At 41.3% G+C, this 20,316-nt stretch overlaps 1 protein-coding gene across 1 annotated transcript in view; it reads left to right on the top strand.

Annotated features, from left to right (window-relative positions):
• Positions 1-20,316, top strand: part of DEPTOR (DEP domain containing MTOR interacting protein) — a 77,299-nt gene that overhangs the window by 32,479 nt on the left and 24,504 nt on the right. Inside the window, exons 5-7 of the mRNA XM_074849049.1 lie at positions 4,045-4,223; positions 18,128-18,313; positions 18,957-19,091. Coding sequence (XP_074705150.1) covers positions 4,045-4,223; positions 18,128-18,313; positions 18,957-19,091 — 500 coding nt within the window. The remainder of the gene's footprint in view (positions 1-4,044; positions 4,224-18,127; positions 18,314-18,956; positions 19,092-20,316) is intronic.

The following is a 20,316-nucleotide window of genomic DNA, read 5'->3' as shown; positions in this document are numbered from 1 at the left end:
GTCATTTCAAAACCAGTCTGTGACAGTCAAAGCTAGTAAAAATTCTCCATGGATCACTGGAAATATTTTATATTCATGGGAGATAAGAATGCATACCTGGGCTATCTGGGCTTCACTTTGTTTATTGTAGCAAAGCCAGTGTGCAGAGCACTTGGGTTTCATTATGTCCCTTGTCCATGCATGCTTATTAGCAACAATTTCACAGTTTCACTGAATGCATTTTAAACTCAAAATCCAATACTGAAAGTCAGACTGCTACATAAAGAATACATACTACATACTACATTTCTGCAGTGAAATGTGTGTATGTGTAATATATCTGTTGTATTAGTTTTCTGATATTGTTGAAAAAGAAAATATTAATTCAGTGCAATTAAAATAATTATTAAATAGCAACAACCAGAGAAGAGTATTCATGCACAGATTTGAAGTCACTCACCGGTATATTCAACTTGTTTATCAAAATGCCTGTAGGCCTAATTTCAAGAGAAATGCAGCTATGCCAAAGGAAATCTATCAGAATCGAACATATTTTAAAAATCTGTGTCTAATTTTGTAGATGTTCCTGATCTTCACTACACTTTGCTAGTTTGAGATAGACATTATAATACTATTTCCTGCTCTTCTCCACCCACCGCATTAGGGCTGGAGTACTGTTACATTCAGAAGCCACCATGGTTTGTACTTGACAAAATTGTGAACATGTTATTCAACATCAGTCCATGCAGATTTGTACCCTCAATGGGTGAAATGAGCAAAATGCTTTAGGAGGATCAGCAGGTTGTTGCATGGGCAGAGGAATGGATGCGTTAGGGTTAGGTCGGTTCCCTGCATTCAGACAGCTGTTTTGGGTAAATGTCCTGTGCTCTCCCCTGGGGCACGGGAGCATTAGGGCTGTTCCTCCACTGAGGAGCTCCCTTTACCTGTCTCCCTTCTGTGTGACCACAAAGCTCCTCGTAGCTTGGATTCTCCTCCTTTGTGGCATTACCTCCTTCATCTACTGTGGACATCTTCAGTGTCTGTACCTTTGGAATTACAGGATTTAAAATCTATCTCTGATAGTATTCGCCCTTCATTTGCACTGAAAATCATAAATCAGGTCAGATTCCCTGCACATAATCAAACTTTAGTAATCCTTTCTGTGAACATGCTTTGAGGTTCAAGTTTATAGCTAGAGATGAAACCTACTGGATTTCCTACAGTCTTGTCTGAAAATTCTTGAATAGTTTATTAGGTCCAAGGATGGTATCAGTTTTCCTACTCTACAGGATGGACCAAATAGATTGCATGAGATAAACATGTTTCCCGTTCAGCAAAACCCGTCCTGCAAATCTTAAATAAATCCAGCACAGACCTTTCATAGCCTTTTTTTTTTTAAAAAAAAAATCAAGTTGTGCAAGCATCCTATTTTTATGATGTTAGCAATTCTCAGTAGGTTTTGATCAGGCACACAGGATTGTTGTTTCTGGTGCAGTCGGGTTTAGGAGCTATAAGTCATCTCATGATGCTGACTTCAACTGAGATTTTTCAACCAGATTTCGTAGTGAATGAAGTGCAGATTTATGGTTTTAATTTCAGGAAATAATTCAGGTAATTTTGAGACTGCATTCTTTGAATCACTTTCATTTTAACTCAACAGTGGTTAAGTCAAATTTATCCTCTGGTGCAGTTATTTAGATAAATCAAGGTTAAAATTTTCTTTGGAAAATATTTGAATTTCAGTGTTTGGCTAAATACATTCCCTTAATGCAGGATAACACCAGTTTTAGCAAATAATGTGTTTTGACATGAATAGCCTCATGGTTTTTTGAAACAAGGAGAAAATGGAAGAGTTAGAGGCAGTTTCCGATTCTGGCTAATGAAAGGCCAGGTTTTTGGCTATGTAAATTGGTGCAGCTTTGTTGACAGCCGTGGAGTTACAGTGATTTACTTCACATAGCGATGTAAGTCTATGGATTGCTGTTTCTGGGTTTGTTAAACTGTCAATTTGTCATGTCTGTTTGTTCACAAGTCCAAATCCTTTGCAGTGCTATTCTGGGCACACACAGAAGGGTGTGAAATGTCAAGCTGAGTGTTTTTCCACTTGATATTTTTCCAAATTTCTTTTGTGTCTCTGTAAAAATCTAACAATTAGCATCTCTTTTTCAAGGACTTCTCTATCTGCAACTTCAATGAGCTGGTCAGCTAATTATAGACTCATCAAAGAACAATTAACACAATCCTAAGGATTTTTTATTTGGTGCCTGCTGAGCCTGGGTAACCAGTTCTGGGTAACCATGCAGCAGATGGTACAAAAAGACACGAGCTTTGGGTTTGAATTTTTTTTCTGGGGGGAAAAAAGCCTGGTGAATGAGACACATTTAAAGATGGGCCCGTGGAGCGCTGTCTGTATTAGCTGTGGTTAGTGTGGAACAAAATGTTGTCTTGCAGGCAGATGCTTATAAATCAAAATATGAAAAAGAATAAAGTCTTTGTAAGAGTTCTGGAGTCAATACCTTGTCCCCTGTGGCACATACTCTTGCTTTTGGCCTCATCCTTCAGCTAATTTTAACTTCCTTAGTCCTTACCCAGTTCAGAGGTGCTGGCAATGACGCACCAACATCCAAGTGAGCACTCTGTTATATCTGCCACTGACATACAGCTGTGGCTGAGCAGCCTTTGCCTGGTTTGATGATCTGCTGCTTGATGGTCAGATCCAGTCAGTTCAGGCTCCTGGTTAGCTCTTGTTAAAGTCAAGGGAATAAATCTTTCAGGTGAAATCACAAGGGCTGGGTCCTGTCAAACCTCCTCATTGTAAATTGAAGTGAAAATTTTCTCTGTGTTCTTATGGCACAGACTTTTCTGATACCTCCCAAAATAGGTGAGATTATATTCCATGAACTCAGGACTTGCTGGCAGTTCAAAAGAGATGGCCCATGTATGGATTCAAATTCAAAGTTTTGATCAGAAGGGCAAAGCTTTCAGAATTTTCCTGTTGTAGTTCAGTTGTGTCCTTAATTTCAAAATAGTTGGTGAAGGGAGGGGGCTTAGTCTTATATGGAAAAAAAAACCTCATGCCATTCTTGAGCTGTTATTCTAAGCCTTACCACTAGTCCTATTATTACTATACTAAATAAAATTATTATGAAAAAAATGAAATTAGTAAATACGGAGGCTATGGTGCTCAGTCTCCCAACAAAACAAAAAAGAAGTAGGATTCTGTATTGAAAGGGAGTGATTCTCATTTCTTCTTTCAAATTGTCTTCTCTCTCAGTCAACCTTACTGTTGCATTAACAAACTACTGAGACTTTTTTTTTAATGCTGTGTCATTTATGTATGTTACGTGAATGGAAAATAATTTTATTACTGTATTTAAGCTAGGTACATGCCAGTTGCTAGGAGATTTAGAGACACCTCAGGGTGTTCCTCTGAACTCTGGTGTTACGTGGAACCAACTGAGGCAGAGACTCTGAGACTCAGATGTCAAACTGAGTTCAGGTGTGAAACTTCACTGATTGCAGCTGCATCACTGAGTGTTGGACGCTAAACATTTATCAACCACCCAAACCACAGAACTACCTTTTTTTCTTTCCTCTTGAATTTTTCTGCAGCTGTCTTAAAGCTTATGGGGAGAATTTTCAAAACCATCTACATGACTTCAGGGCATAGTCCTGCTAACTGTAAAAATTAATTAGAAATTTTTGGACACATTAGTCACAATCTGGTGCTTTTAGGCTAATTTTGTTTCCAAGTTGATTATACATTAACTTTTAGAGAGACTAAAGAACTAAATAGGTGAAATGTGAAACTGAAGAACTTTGTTTTCTTTTCGGCAAAAAACAAGAAGGCATTAACTTCACACAGGGATATAAAGCCTAATTTTTTTGACTAAGCAGTTATAATTCACAACCTAAATTTAGATTAATAGACCAAGGAAAGATTTAGTAAATCAGTGAAAGGTTCACATATGTTTGCTTAATATCAATGAGGTTTGCCAGAATAGATCTGGAGTTGCTTTTTTGAAGAACCATTTTCACTACCAATTTTCCCCCGCCCTATAACAGGCTGATGAGTTCTGAAAATACCCTTTTGCAAGCCAGGGAAGAGGAAGGAGTCAAGTACGAACGGACCTTTGTGGCATCAGAGTTCATTGACTGGCTGATCCAAGAAGGAGAGGCCACAACACGGACTGAAGCAGAGCAGCTTGGCCGCAGGCTTTTGGAGCACGGAATTATACAGCACGGTGAGAAATCTACTGCCAGGTAGCAAAAGCTACACTATAAGTACTTTCTTCAGGTTGGATTATGTGGAGGGGCTCTTGTCTCCTTCGTCATAGTATGTTCAAGTTCTAAATAATTTCAGGTAGGAGTCTAGCTAACTTTATTTAATAAAAGAGTGGCTTTTTCAAAAGCTTGTCTTAGTTCTGAAAATTTTGCCTCAAATGCAGAATACAGCTAGAATTTGAGATTGCATAATAACAACATAAAGATGTGGATGAAAATCAACTCTTGTATTCTTGTGGTAACTAACTTGTAAAATTTGTTACCGGCAATACATATAATTAAGGTAAATAGCTTCGTAAGGATCAAGTAGGGATTAGAGTCATAAATTTTCTATGTAGATTAAAAATGACAGGTTCTGTATATTGTCCTACTTGAGAACAGGAGCAGAGCACAATCCGATGCTAGAAAAGCAGCTTTCCTCTTGGTCATGTTGCAGAGTCGTTCTAGTGTATTTGGGCAAGAAAGAGGGTATCGCTTTCAGCTGAAGTGTTACTGTATTTGTCCTGGTGTGTAACTTTTTTGAGGCAGGAATGAAATATTTCTTTATGGTTCAGCACCTTGTGGCTGGCAGATGCACCTTCACCTAGGAGCTCCCTCCCTTAAGGATGGAGGAGACAGTTTTCTCTCTGCTGCCCTGAGGGTGAAGAAATGAACACCCCTGGCACTAAAACCCATTTTACATGTTGCCATAATTTACTCTCAGTGCAAGTTGCCCTTCTCTGACCACATGTTTTCCACCATAAACATGTTGCAGGGCATTCTGGGAGTGATGAAGGGGTGCCAGGAGATGACAGAACAAGCTGGCAGTAGCTGTTAGCTATGTTGCTTGGTGCACAACGGGAAAGTAAGCAGATCCTGGTGATCCAAATGTTGTCACATCAACACTAATTCTGATGGAGAACAAACAATTCATGATATTAACAGGTTGTTAAAATACAAGCTGCTAGAATGACTAGGTTGCTTGTTGCTTTGTGAGAAACCTCATTTTAAGGAATAGAGAAAAATGGGGGCATAAGTGACCTGCACAGTTCCTTCATGGTTGTAATCATGCTCACATTATCTTTAGCTTCCAATTACTAGGAGCTACTTCGGAATGTTTACAGTAATCTGCTTCCAGTTCTATAATTACCTCTGTGCTTCCTATGATTTATAGAGTGCCAACTGCTTGGAGCTTGATGGACAGGGAAGGTATGCCACCCCTCCTCTTTATAGCAGCAATGATTTCATTCCTATTTTTACCCAAGCATTTTCTGTGTATTATATACAAGGTAAACTTTCCTTAAAAAAAAAAAAAAAGACTGAAGTGAGATTTACGCTGCTATTGGTGTTTCTGCAGAGGAAATAAAGTCAGAATTTGACATTTGGTGCAAAGATGGATTTACTTTGGTATTGAAATCTCTGCAGAGCTAAGAAAGTCAGGATGTGGCTTTTATTGCAGATCAACCATTGTTTCATTAACTAAGGCAAATGCTCAGCAGTTCACCTTGGCAGGGAAATAATTTTGCCCTTGTCAAGATGGGTTTCTGGGGAGATTCCTGAGGGATGGTGGCCCTGCTCACCTTTATGGATTGCCCCAGCCAGTTTTGCAGATTTGTCCCCTGCCCATCCTCTTCTAGCAGTCAAAAGCACATGCAAAGGGTCTTGTTACAGTGAGGTTTGAAACTCATGAAGTGACCGCAAATGGGTCACTGGGAATTGGTTGATGGCTGAGGAAATGTCCTTCTCACTCCAAGGTACCATCATCTTCCTCACTCAGCTTTTATCAGGGCAAAGGTGGGGATTTCACACTGATTTGATGGGGAAGCTGGAAGTAAAATAAAACTGAGTAATGTCAAGATTTATCTTTACAAGTGGACATGCTAAGCAGGAATTCTCCTTTGGATTTCACTGAAACAATTTGTCTAGATAGTGTTAGGAATATTGATGCAGGTACTAGCAGAATTAACACAGAGCTGGTTTGGGGTTCACTTTGCAACTGAATACAATCTGTGCATTTTGAAGGTTCATGTAACGCTGGCTTCCTCTAAGAAGGGAGCTTGAAATGAAAACTCCCGGTATAGAACTGGAGTTATAAACTGTAAAATGGCAGGAGCGGTATTCTCTTTTTTCCCCCGTCTCATTGAATTCCAATTACACAAAAAAAAAAAAAAAGGGTATTTTTCTATCTTTTAGTACAGTAAATTCTTTTCATCATACTATGCGTCCTTTGTTTTGTATCTCATCAGCAGTACCAAAATGTTACTTGACACTAATTGGCATCCTCATTGGCAGAAGCAGCAGAAAGACTCTTGACTGTGCCAGAGTGGAGAATAAAACATTTTCCTACCCTAAAGGCAATCTTTTGCTCGCAGTATTGTTTGATATCCACAATACAGAATAAAAAACCCCTTACTCTACTATTCTTATGAAGTATTTATTACCTTACCTAATGCAAGAGAAAGTAATAGAAATAGTTGCATCAAGTTGGCAATCTCAGTAGTAATTTTCCAGCCACAACTGAATTGTGCAATTTATTTTTACTGATACTGACTTTCATTTCAATTACTCAGAGAAGCTCTATTCTGCAGCTGAGATACTGTATTCAAAACAGCTTCCTGACACATTTATCTTCACTTTAATTGGTCAGAAACAAACCAGGTTTCACACAGGAAACAAACACTGATGCTAATTTTAAAAAGGAAAACAGTGGTTTAGGAGGAATTGCATAAATGCTGTAAAAACATCAAATGTTTCAGTTTAAAAATAATCTCCGTGATCTCTTTGGGCATATGTAACTATACATGTTTCCCCTGCCATACATGAAAATGATGAAACGTGCTTAAGAGCTGAATTGTTTCCTTCCAGAATCCCACTGGTGCATACAAATTGTAATCCACAAACCACCATTTTCACAAATAGGAGCCAGATGTCCGTTCCTATGGACTGGTACCCCCAGGTGTTATGGAATAATAAAAAAAAAAAAAAAAAAAGGTGCAGTATTATGCACTGTATATTTCTTGAAGGCTTGTGTTGGCAGTGTAATTGCCAACACAATAGTTTTTCTGCATTTGTGAACACTGATGGTCTTCCCCAGAGTATAGGAATAAAGACTGTGCAAAGAATTATAAACGTGGTGATGCACATCCAATAAGGCCAGGGATAAAAAGCGTATAGAACACATTTCTCAGCTGTAGAAAAGCCCCTTTCTACTATGGTGAGGTATGTAGACTTTTGTAATATTAACAGATAAAACTTTCATCTAGGAGACTGGATCCTTCCTAGTTCTTCATATGGAAATGGTGAGAAAGATTAGCTACTGTGGTCAAAATTCACATGCAGCAAGAGAAGACTGAAGTTCTCCGCCAACTCCAGGGTAGATCAGACCAAAGAAAGGATGGGCAGGGGGCAGGCAGAGGACAGTGTGAGCATCCAGTCACAGTCACGGCCCTCGCTCAGTCTGGAAAACAGAGGTGCTGAGATGTCCAAGGAGGAAAGAGGGTATCCACAGAGCTCTTTCTGGAATCTTTTTTTGGCTCATACTTGCGCATGGCACTTGTTTGAGCACTTATCCTGCACCTGCACCCCAGCAGCAGAGCACCACTGACATGACAGGCTAAGTCCTCCTGTCCTCCTCCAAGGACTCGGGTACGAAGCTTGTCGAAACGTCTGCCTGCCTTGCAGAAAGATTTAAGGTCTAGAATCTCAAGTGATAAATACTTTCCATTTTAAAATCTGGTTAATACTGTTAAGAAGAACCTTTGCCTTCTTAGGATAGCATGTTGAAAGATGAATATTTGCATTTCCTCTGTGGCAGTGACCAAATCATAGCACATTTAAAAATACTTTTCAGTAGGTTGTGGAGTATAAACACGTATGAATTGCCCTGCACTGCAGACAGTACAGCATGTGCCACTCTCCTGGTCGAGTCTACAAGAAGTGTGGGTCTTAGCCGCAGTGCTCACCTACTTGTGCCAGATCACATTCTCTCTCTTTTGCTGTTGCTGTTTCCCAAGCTGTTGCCTACTTTCAAGTGCATATGCTTGGTGTTATTTCCTCTCTGACATCTCTCCAGCACCTTCCCCAGGCAGTGACCGCAGCATGGTTCAGCATGAAGCAGTTTGCGTGGCTGTCCGCTCTGCTCTGAGCGGGCAGGATGCAGATTCCCAACCTCAGACCAACAGAGGAACACATGTGTGATTGTTCTGGAAAGGCCATAGGCTTTGCTTTCCTGAATGAGTGAGGGGTGGAAAAATCTCTTTTGGAGATGACTGGCTAGCAGGTATCTTCTTTGAAACATTTTATCAGTCCTAGGATTTTATAATGGTGGTAAATATGTGGTAAGATGTCTTAGGCATGATATAAGTGTCTTCTGCCCCCACCCTCCTTTAGAATGCCTTTTGGCTTAAAAAAATTTTATTGAGTTAATTGCAGTTGGCCAGACCCGGTGCATTCAAAGCAGGCACGTGTTCTGCTGACTTAGCACAGAAGCAGGTGCTTACCACCTCTCGAGAGTTAATCTTTTATCAGCAAAATTCCACCCTGCAAATTACTTTCAGAGATGAAAACAAACATTTTGTAGTGACTTAGTGAGAACAATAAATATTGACATACACTATCTCCCGGTCTCTGCAGAAAAGCTTTAAAACATATTTAATTTTCACTAGTCTTTGCAAGGACTCTGTACCTTTATACAGCAAAGTTTCCTTTAACGAGGTGATCAGTGCATTTGGTTTTAAGTGTCAAGATACATGATGCAGTTGAAAGTTTGTTATAATTGTGGAAGTAGATTAACAAAGTATTATTCTTTTGCTTTTATGGAAAAGCTTTCCTTCTTTCATCTAAAATTGCTGTAAATTGTGAAGTATGTGTTATTACATTTACCTTAGATGTCCAATTGCTTACGATTAGCTGACATTTCTTACTTTGTAAATGAAAACTTGCCATATATGTGAAATATGCACTTCTTCCTTAATTTGCAGTTTTTCTTTGGAACGTCTTTCTTGGAAATATCAACTGCAGGTAGCAATTTATACGTGCCATTGAACCATCCCATAAATCCTTGACTTAAATGGTCATAGGTTTCTCCTCTAAAATTACCACATAGATTTTTTATATAATTTTTCTAGTTGATCTAACACCTGGATCACATCAGCTGTTGGATATATCCAAGCATTCATTGTGTATACTCCATGCTAAAAACTAAAACATCACATTTTTACAGCTGGTGCCTTAATTTATCTCAGTAGAACAGAAGCCTTTAGTTAGTCTTTGAAGTCCTGCAACACAACTTTGTTTTTATTATAAGCCCTATTTACCCTGAGCTGATGCCATGCAGAGGCACTCAGTTGTTTCTGGGGCAGTTCTTCCCCAGCAGTTCCCATACATAGGGACAGTAACCTCACCCACAGTAATTCAACTGCTTCTGCTAAATCTGAAGACCACTTTGCGTATTTTTCATGATTTTGACCTGGTAGGAAAGTCAGAGAATAAGAACTTTGTATGTAATTGTATAATCTTCCAGCTTCCTATTCTATCTGCTTCTCATTGTGCTCTTCTTGCAGTTGTCTTTATCTAAAGCAGGAATGGGTTTGGTTTTTGAAAGAGCCACACGCTCTATGCATTATGTAAATAACATATGAAGACTTCTTTTCGTATTAACTACCGAATTCTATTTTTCTGACAGAGAATGGGCTTCATTTTTTAACAGCTGCAACAGAAAAAAAGATACCCAGATGGGCCTTTTCATCTTCTGCTTCCCTTGCCTCAGACTGCACTTTCCATACTTTATTTGGAAGCAAAGAAAAGCAGTTGGCTATGTTCTGTAAACTTGCTAAATTAAAGATGATAAATCCTCATATACAAACTGAAAGGACTGCTGAAATGTGCGTGATTCAACACTGACCTTTCATACTAGAGTAAGTTGTGTGTATTTGAAAATAGACTGCAAATAGATGGCAAACCTACTGGAATGACAAAATGTATATAGAAACACTTATCTGCATACCTATTTTAAGGCAGCTGAAATGAAATATTAATGGACTGAGCAGAACAATCCACTTCAGTAAGAGCAGGATACTCTGTATTTCAGTTCCCAAGAAACTTTTGACAGTTGTCTATTGTAATCCTGATGCTTTAAAGGCAGTATAAAAGTTGTCTAGACTTTTTTGCACTACATGAATACACCACAGTTCGTTGAAACAACTCAGAACACATGGTTCTCAAATTACACCACAGGTTTTTTTCTGGACCTACTTACAGGTCCGGGACTTACTTACTTCTGGACACACTTAGTGGCTTCACTCTTAGCTAGGATAAGCTGGAACAGCTCTCTGGATTTTGTATTTCAGGGCCAGGATCTGCCTTGCAGTTTTATACAAGAGGGTCGGTGGAAACTAGAGCAGTTCAAGCTTAGATCCGTTGTCCGTTCAAAGCGAATTCCTTGTAATCCAAATGAGAAAAAGATACTATTTAGTACAGCTGCACTGCCAAGAGTCTGCACATGCCAGTTGAGTACATTCACAGGTGGGCTTATCTACAGTCTATGTAGCACATATAGATTCATAAAAGGTGGAAGTGCAAGTGTTGTGTTTATACGGTGCAGGGAATCCAAGATCCAAGGCCCTGTGCTCGCTGAACATCTGTAGTCTCTCTTCCTTGATTTGAGGTAGCTCCAAGTAGGTGTAATTCATCAATGTGTAAAAGGAAACTAATCTGAATAGGTGCCATTATTGAAATGCTTTGCAGATGCCAGATTAGCTTTAGAAAAACAGGAAGGCTTTGAGAGGAGTGGGAAAAGCATTGTCCAGTGCAGAATAAAACGTCGGATATTCTCCAGCCTCACATGCGTTGGTGCAAGACAGGAGTGGAAGAGAGATGGGCAGGAGTGGAGGGGTCGTGCGGCCGAGGTGGGCAGCGTGGAGCCAGGGTGAGGACCAGCCAAAAGCCCAGCAGCCTCACTGCGTGGGTCTCAGCAGCCGATCAGTGTTTTCCAAGCTCACAGGCTCACCCTTGCTCTGTGAAAACCAAAGTGGACACACACTTCCATTGCTTCTCTGGCAAGGGGCTGACACAGAGCTGGCAAAAGGCCTGAGGCACAGAGGAGACAGGCTCAGCAAAATGTGTGCTATCAACGGAGAGAGGCTTTTTTTTAAGGAACCATTATTTTACAGAGTTGATTTGTTTCCTTCCCTTTTAAACACTGATTCTACTTAGGAGAGGGGAGTGAGGAAGCAAAAGGATGCAGGGCTGGAGCCAGGCCCTTCCCTGGGCACACCTTGGGAGCTGGCGGGAGCAGCTTGGGCTGTGCCCTCCTTCAGATAAACCCGCAGTCCCCATCACTCCTCGCAGCCTACCAGTGTGTGTCTCATCATCCTGCATTTGTTTTCAGTACGATGTCAGCTCTCTGGGGCAATGTCCTGCCACTTCAGAGGTCAAAACTGATATGGTTATCTGTGACTTGCTATATGAAGGCGCAGACTATTGCAGCCAGTAGTAGTGAAGGTCCAGAATGATCTCCTGAAACTTCAAACTGGGTTTAACGTCATTTTAATAGAGGAAACTATCTCAGTAAAAAGATACAGTATAGTTGCAAATAGACTAGGGCTGCTGCCTCATGCAGTGAGAGGCTTGGAAATGTGTTGTGCACCACTGGGCAGAGTTCAGTGCTGCTTTTGTCTTTAAGTGAGGAAAGACATGACATACCACCACTGAAAACTCCATATACTCTGCTAATGCTTTTATAACCTCTTCCTCTTAAGAAGGAAGAGGTTATAAAAGCCTTAACAAGCACACGCTCACACAAACAAACAAGCACACACTTCAACATGTCCTCCCCTCTCTTGGGAAAAGCTGCTCATCCGGCTCCTTGGGGACTTTGATCTCTTTCCCACCACTTCCTCAACACGAAGCAGCAGTTCCCCGGCTCCAGCCACAGGCTTGCTTGGTGACAGCGTTGTGTTTCTGGGGATGTGCAGAGCAGCTGGAGTGCATCGCTGGTTGTGGCCTACTGGGAGCTGCAGCTTTTGGATGGTAGAAAGCATTAATCACTGTGGTGAAGATGTACACAGATTATCAGCACTAAAAATCACAGGGAATTGAAGTGATGGGAGGGATCTGGGGGAAAAGCCAGTTATGAAAATGGCCTGATTTTTAAGGCATGAGTCACACCATTTATTAAAATAGGCTTTTGTACTTTCTAAAGCCTCCTTGGCTCTATGAAATTAATGTAAAGCTAATATTTCTATCTCTCCTGTGCACCAGCCTCCTTGTAAAAGAAGAAAAGAAAAGGCTGTTTGAGTCCCTTGCAGATCCTGGGATTTTATGTCAGAATCAGAAGCTGAAAGAAGATTTGCATGGACATTGCAATTTATATTTTATGTATCTGGACAGAAACTATGAAGCAGCCAGACACATCAGCAGCAAAGCTGCAACATTGGGTGCTCCCAATCAGAGAAATGCCAAAATAAATGTTCTGATTTTTCTCAACAGTAATGTAGATGGGGAATGACTAGCTAAAATCTTTGCCAATGAAGTTTGCAAATGCTAGGGATAGATGAAACAGTAAACAAATAATTGAACTCAATTAAATGGTCGTTACCCCCAAAGAAGTTTTTGTATACTAATGTCACAACTAGAAGGCAATATATCTAGGAAATGAGAATACAGCCTCTGCTCACTGGTATGAAGCAATGCTGTGCGGGGAAAGGAGGGTGTACAGGGTACAAGTTGTTCCCATCTTAGGCTTTTTGCGCAGCACGGTTGTAGTAACTGTTACTATGAGCCTGAGATGTACAAAAAGGACAGCAGCAAGTAAGAGAAGGGGAGTGAGGTTGTAACTGTGAGTATGCAGTTCTAATAGCTGGATTTTAGGAAGGATAAAGAAATTCTGAAGAGGACTTGAGGAGAACTAAAAAAAAGTCAGATTTTAAGAGGTGTTATTTATTCAGCTGATCAAACATATGTTTGAGAGTTGGCTTCATCACTTCACAGACTTCTTTACAAAGATTGACTGGATCTTATGTAATTTTCTGATGAAGGTGTGACAAAATCCAGGGATTAGCAGCTGAAGTTAAATAAATTCCACCTTGAGCTAAATCTTTATTGTCTGGCAAGGACAGCCATTAAATGGTTGGACTGGATGGTCTTCAAGGTCTTTTCCAACCTAGATGATTCTGTGATTCTGTGAAAGTAACTGAAGACTTGAACAGCTCCTAAGGGGAAGAGTAAAGTGGTCATTACAGGCTGCTTTAAAGTACAAGTAAACTGTATTTTTGTAAGATTAAATGAGAGGTTTTAAATTCTGTTTCTGGGAGAAATTCTGTGGCCTGTGTATGTGGGAGATTAGACTGGTGGGTTGTGACCGTACCTCGAAAGTTTGACATCGGTGACTTTGAATTAAATGTTGGTGCCTTTCCCTCCAGGACCATAAGTGCCCTTGTGCACTTTTGTGATTTTGGAGGTCGCCAGTCACCATATTTTTACTTTACTCTCTGGTACATTTCTTTCTGTTTCGTAAGGTGTACATCGTAACATGAACATGTTTCCACACGAGCACTGGTGAATTAAATTGGAATGAGAAACCTGTGAAGTCACCCCACCTTGCTCTTTACAGCACCCTCATCGTGTACAAATACAGGTCCTGATACTCATCAGCCATGGCCTGACTTTTTAAGACAAACTGAAATGGGTGCCAGTTTGCTTTTCTATGCTGCATTATGAAGGGCAGTGAACTAATTCAGGAGCAGTTAAATCAATCCCTATCTGGAGGCAGGAACTTCCCCAAGAGGGACAGATACCTGGAGCAGGAGCCTTGTCAGCTGCCACAGTTTTATCTACTGCTGCCTCTGAGTCAACCCTCCACATTTGCTTGAGGTAACAACCTCTAAATTACCTTTAAGGAAATCCCTCCTGAGCAAGTCTGTGCAGTCCTCTCAGCATTCTACACTCAGCTTGGAAGAGTTTTTCACTCCCACTTTTCTCTGCTGATTGCAGCAAAACATGGACAAGTAGTTGAGCTGAGCACCCATGCCTGTGCCAGTACCTCTCACCTAGCAGGTACTAAGCATAACAAAACCAACCCTCTGTGCATGCTCTGTGTCTGGCATTCACGTAGTTGTGATTTATCAAGGATGAGGGCATGTGTGACTGAAAGTCAGCCACTGCACCTGAGGAGTGCTTCAGAGGCAGCCTGCACTGGTGTCTGCCTCCCTCTCCTCAACCTCTTCCTTCTGATCCATCGTCTGGAAATCCCTCTTTTCACACCGTTCCAGATGGATACATTCTTCCTTAGGCAGAGTCATGGCATGGACATTTCATCCTAACTCATGAATATGTCAGATGATTTAAAAAAAATAAAAGCCCCGTGGGGCACACCACTAATTTTGGTGAGATACTTTATTTGATGATGTATGTTCAAGGAAGCAGTCTGAACTAACTACTTCTGTGGTTTTTTTTGCTTCTTTTTAAATATGCAAAAAGTTACGTGGTGCTACAAATATGTTCTTTGCTCAAACTGAGGATGCACACTGTTATTCTAACATGCTCACATGAAATGTGAACTATCAGTAGAAATGAGGAATTAAACTATGAAAATCAACAAGCACTCCAGACTCTGTACTAATGTGACTTGTCATAAGCATTCTGGCTACAAACCCTTTGTTGTGTAAACCATATACAAATATGCTACAACATACAGTCATTGGTCTTACCTTCTCCACTTCTATTCATCTATTATATAAAAATTCAGCCTTCCATGGACTAAAAGAATTACAGCAGGGATGAATTACTTCAATGTAAGACCTAAGCTTTGCTATTGCAAATATATAAATATTACAATATTTCAGTCAAAACAAGTATTGTTATTCTAAAATATATTCAGCATATTGGCATAAAAAAGTTTACATTATCTAGTTTCATGGTCAGTAATTATTCTAGAATTTCAGAGTGCTTTATGATGTCTGCAACACGAGTGTGTGTTGATCTCTGTTTATCATAATTTCTGAAGACTGGCAGAGCACTTCAGTTAATGACATAAATAGAACAGAATAGTTTTAATTAAAAACTGTTGTGCCATAATATTTAGCTTGAATCAGAAACCATACTGATATTTCTTATATTGCAAAGGGTTGGTAACAGTAATCCTACTTCCAAGGGAGTATTTGTGGGACCCTCTTTCATTTCAGATTATGGACCTGTTGGAATGGGTCCCGGTGTCTGGAGCACCTCCCCTATGAGAACAAGGTGAGAGAGTTGGGGTTGTTCATCCTGGAGAAGAGAAAGCTCCAGGGAGACCTTATAACAACCTTCCAGTACTTAAAGGGGGCTACAGGAAAGATGGGGAGGGACTCTTTATTAGGGAGTGTAGTGAGAGTACAAGGGGTAATGGTTTTAAACTGCAAGAGGGTAGGATTAGATAAGATATTAGGAAGAAATCCTTTACTGTGAGGGTGGTGAGACACTGGAACATGTTGCCCAGAGAAGTTGTGGCTGCCCCCTCCCTGGCAGTGTTCAAGGCCAGGTTGAACGGGGCTTTGAGCAACCTGGTCTAGTGGAAGGTGTCCCTGCCCATGGCGGGGGGTGGAACTAGATGACCTTTAAGGTCCCTTCTAACCCAAACCATTCTGTGATTGTGTAAATCCCAGTAGCACGCTGAATAAGTAGAACTTGCCTTTTTAAGTTTCAGGGAACTCTTTAAGATGTCATTAAAAAAAAAAAGAGGAAGTTTTTTTGTATTTACATCAGGTTATTCTAATAATGTGGTAGGATATTGCTAGATATTGCTACTTTTACTTATTGTGTCAGTGATCTGAAAATGAGACTGGTAGCTGTGAACACCTACATACTAACTCTGCCTCTGATAGCAAATCCTTTTGTGGATGTAGGCAAGTCTCCAAATCTCTTCTCCTTTATTTCCGTTCTTCAAAAATAGTGATTGTTAGTAAGTGTTATTTAATAGTATTGCATACTATATGTGTCCAAAATGAGGAGCACAGCAGCACTGTGTGCCTGCAATAATTAACGTGTCAGAACACAGTAATGAATTGCTTGCAGTGCTAAATTTAACTTAGCAAAGCCATTTTGCTCATGGAGGATGCACGTGGCTGATTTGAGGAAACAACAGTATCAGCACAAGCATGTGCAGTTCAGAAAGCTTCTGTGTTCTGATTATTCCTTGTGTCCCAAAGGCAAAAAAGTGCATTTGTACAGTGTCCCCTCTCTGACAGTGGCCCAGGCAGGCAAGAGACATGCTTCTTTGCAAGATGGACATATGGTCTGACCCCACATGGCAGTTTCTGTATCCATATGGAGGCCTGTGCCCTGAGGATCAGGTCTAGGACAGACGTCTTCATTATTGTCTGGATGATTTGACATCCCTGGCATGAATATACTGGAGAAGGTGGCTGGGCTATTCCTTCAGCTCACAAGCATCAAATAACATACTGGCAATTTATGTCTAAATACAGCCTTTTTTGCAAGGCTATCATGTATGTGGTGTACTACTGCGGGGCTCATGGACAGCAGTCTGAGACACATGGAGGTATTGAGAAGGGATGAGAGCAAGAAAGAGTGTGTTGGGGATGAGGACAAAGGAAAAGCAGGCCAGCAGGCCTCCAGCCTCTGGATCTGGTGTAGCACCTTGGGCTCTGCTGCTTTTGGACCCCACACATAGGGCAGAGCAAAGAGCAAGGCAAAAGTTCAGTGTCTGCAGTCAGAGGCTGGGGCCAAATAACTGAGTCATGTACTCAAAGACTTGACTGACCTCTGAGTGCATATCTATGTTGTTGTTTACACTTTACATATAAATATGTATAACACACCAGTTCTTATGGTTCAGTATTGGAAGAAATGCAATTTATAAACCTGGTAAATACGGAATCTAGATCCTTCATGGAAAAGGTCAACTGTGGGAAATCATTTCTGTGAAACGTGATCACAGGAGCTAGGTGAGGATGGAGAAAATTCAGCCAAAACATCTACTGCAGCTATTTAAGATGCTGCAGTACTAATGCAGGGCATACTCCAGAGGGCTTTCCTGCAATCAAGCCCTGAAGGAGTAAGAGCACTTTCAGGTACTGGCACAGATCTCTGTCCAACTGCTGCATTTTTCATCGCTATTAAGATGCAGCATCAGTGGCAGCGAACATGCAGACGATATGGCGGTGCTGCAGTCTGCGGGGTAGGCTCGGAGCTCTTGCTCTCACACCAGCCACCTGGGATTTGCTCTCAGTGTCGAAACAGGTTGTAATTAAGACTTCTGTTCATTATGTAAGAAATGATTTTTGGCCGTGTGCCTGTTCCCAAACCTTGCGTATCTTTGTGAAGCAGAGGAAGTGGCCTGCAGGAAGTGTCTGGGACATGGTGTCTGTGGTGAACAAGACAGAGGAAATACACAGGTCTTGATTCTTTGCTGCCCTGTAGCTCTGAACAAGGTAGTCAGTAAGAGGTCCCAGGGGCTGCCCTGGACTGATGAATTTACAAAAAAATTGATGTAAGGAGCTAAGTCTGGTCTGTAGTGACCAGCAGCAGAAAATGGCATACAGAGGAAGCACGCGTGGAGATGGACCATTATGCAACCTGACACGGAAGGATAAAGCACTTCCATTTCCACTTGACAATACGAAGTGCTTGTCATTAATCGAAGTAGTGTAGAAGATTCCTCTTAGCAGTGGCCACTAAAGTCCCTACTTTGTTATCAACGCTATAAAAGCATGTGTATTGAAGCTACCTGCGTGAAGCTGTCCACCTTCCTCCTTTTTCTGAGTCTGCAGAGGGGAGAGTTCTGGGTGTTGCTTTCTTACACCAAGGTGTGCAGGGCACACATTGCAGATAGGTATGCTCTGATTTCAGTCCTACCAGGCATAGACTTTCTATTAATTTCTTTTCCTAGTGTCCAACAAGCACCATTTTATGGACAGCAACTTGCTCTACCAGTGCAGAATGAATTTCCGCCGGCGACGGCGATTAATGGAGCTCCTCACTGAGAAATCTCGCTTGGTGCCAGAAAGCCATGACAGCCCATTTTGCCTGCGCAAGCAGAACCATGACAACAGAAAACACACCAGTTTTCTCTCAGGTGACTCATCAGCTATATTGCTGTGTGTAGGGTGACTCCATGCGATGGTAAAAAATCCTTTTTGTACAAGGGGTTTCAGTGTTTGTCTGAAAAAAAGCAGGGCTGGATATCATGTGTCCTTCTTCATAGGGGTTGTCCATCCACTCAGTTTACCAAATCTTTAGCTTCCTGGGGTGGTTTTGTATCTGTATCAATAGCATTTCAGATGCTGATCAAAGTTTGGTGTCCATGAACAAACAGAACTGGTTAAAATCCCCCAAGTCCAAAATAACTTGTCATACATTCTCTGTGGAGTTTTCAAGATGAGTAAAAGTGAGGGGAAGGGGTCCTGCAGCATTTGCTGTACAGCAATATCTAGTAACAACTGAAAGAATAAATGCGAAGTAAAAGGAAAACTGGAAAAACTTACTTCCCTACATTGAAATGCCTCCTAGAAGACACTGCAATGGGAGCAGTTCAGCCACTGCGTTAGCTGCAGCATTATACTCATGCAGTGACTCTTCTAACTATGTAGAACACGCTAACCCCTTCCCAGTGTTGCCTGTAAAAGGATGGCTTAATGCTATTGTTTTAAAGAAACCAGGGAAATGGGTTTAATCATTGATACCAGTTCCCCTTCTCTCTGTATTTTCTCTCTTTCTAGTGAGTCCCACCAAGGAGATAAAGATTGTGTCAGCAGTACGGAGGAGCAGCATGAGTAGCTGTGGCAGCAGCGGGTACTTCAGCAGTAGCCCAACGCTCAGCAGCAGTCCCCCCGTCCTCTGCAACCCCAAATCTGGTGAGCACCAGCATTGCTTACGATGCACAGGATCCGGGGCACAGACATCTGTTTGGGGAGAAGGCAACATGAAGAATGCCTAGCATTGTGTCTAAGTTTATCTTTTCAAGGATACATTAATACACAGCGTCACAGGTTTTGTAGACCAGAGGGGACTATTATCATCTAGCCTGAAGTCCTTCTGAACACAAGCCAGACGTCTGCCTCCAATAATCTCTGCATCAAGCCCATAATTGTGGTTTGAGCTGCAGTTTATCTCTTAGGAGGACATGCAGTCCGAGGCCCAGATTTGCCTCGTTCTTGCCAAGCTCTGAACCAATTCAAATCTCCTCCTAGAAACATTCCTTCGGTGTAAGTCAGAGGAGAGTTTAACTATCCAGTGGCCGCTTGAGTTGCTATGAAATGATGCAACTCAGAAAACATCAGCCTCTATAAAAAGGCAGCATTGTTTCAGCCTGTCAGGGACCATTTCAACATTTTCATTTGTGTGGGTCTTACACCAGTCTGTTTAGGAAGGTAAAAGTAGTTTTGAAGCTTATTTTCCTTTTGAAAGGATTTCCTATCCCACGCCAGAAGGTTAAACACACCCATTCTTCCACAATTCACTTAAAATTGTTTCTTACTCTACATCTGGGAAGGGAAAAGCAAACCAGGATAGATATTGTTTCAGCCTCTCTGTTTACCTCAGAAACAGCCCTGAATTTCAAAGCAGAGTCCCTTCTGCCCTTTGTGCTCCTTATTATTTCAAATTTACCGGGTCTCTGCTGATAGTGTGGGGAGTGTTGTGCAATGGGAGAAGGCTTCAGTGGATGTGTGTAAGCTTTGTTTTCACAGGGATGCTGGCATTTGAAGTGATTACTATAGAGTGCCTCAAGCACTATATGAATCCTGTTCAAAACATTGTCAATTTACTCTGGAGATGAGTGAGCTAAAGTGCATTTCATTCCTGCTGTGCAGACTGGCCATCAGAAAGAGAGGCGTAGTTATGGGGATATTTTCTTTCTCTCTCCTTTTAGCACATTTCCTTCCCCCTCCTTAGGGTCTGCTGGGAATTCAATATGAGGCTCTAAATTAAAATAATTTGACGGACTCAGTAGGCTTGCATGCCCAGAAGCCTTAATCCTCTACACGAGACCTGCTGTCCAGGCTGGGGAAATGCTCTCAGTGCTGGTGGTCATTGCATCCCTGGAGTACATTGCTCTTGCGCATTCGGCACCACCTTCTG

Source organism: Strix aluco, chromosome 1 (genome assembly GCF_031877795.1).
Source record: "Strix aluco isolate bStrAlu1 chromosome 1, bStrAlu1.hap1, whole genome shotgun sequence".
Taxonomy (NCBI): Eukaryota; Metazoa; Chordata; class Aves; order Strigiformes; family Strigidae; genus Strix; species Strix aluco.
Note: the sequence above shows the minus strand (reverse complement) of the source record. Positions and strands in the feature narration are given on the sequence as shown.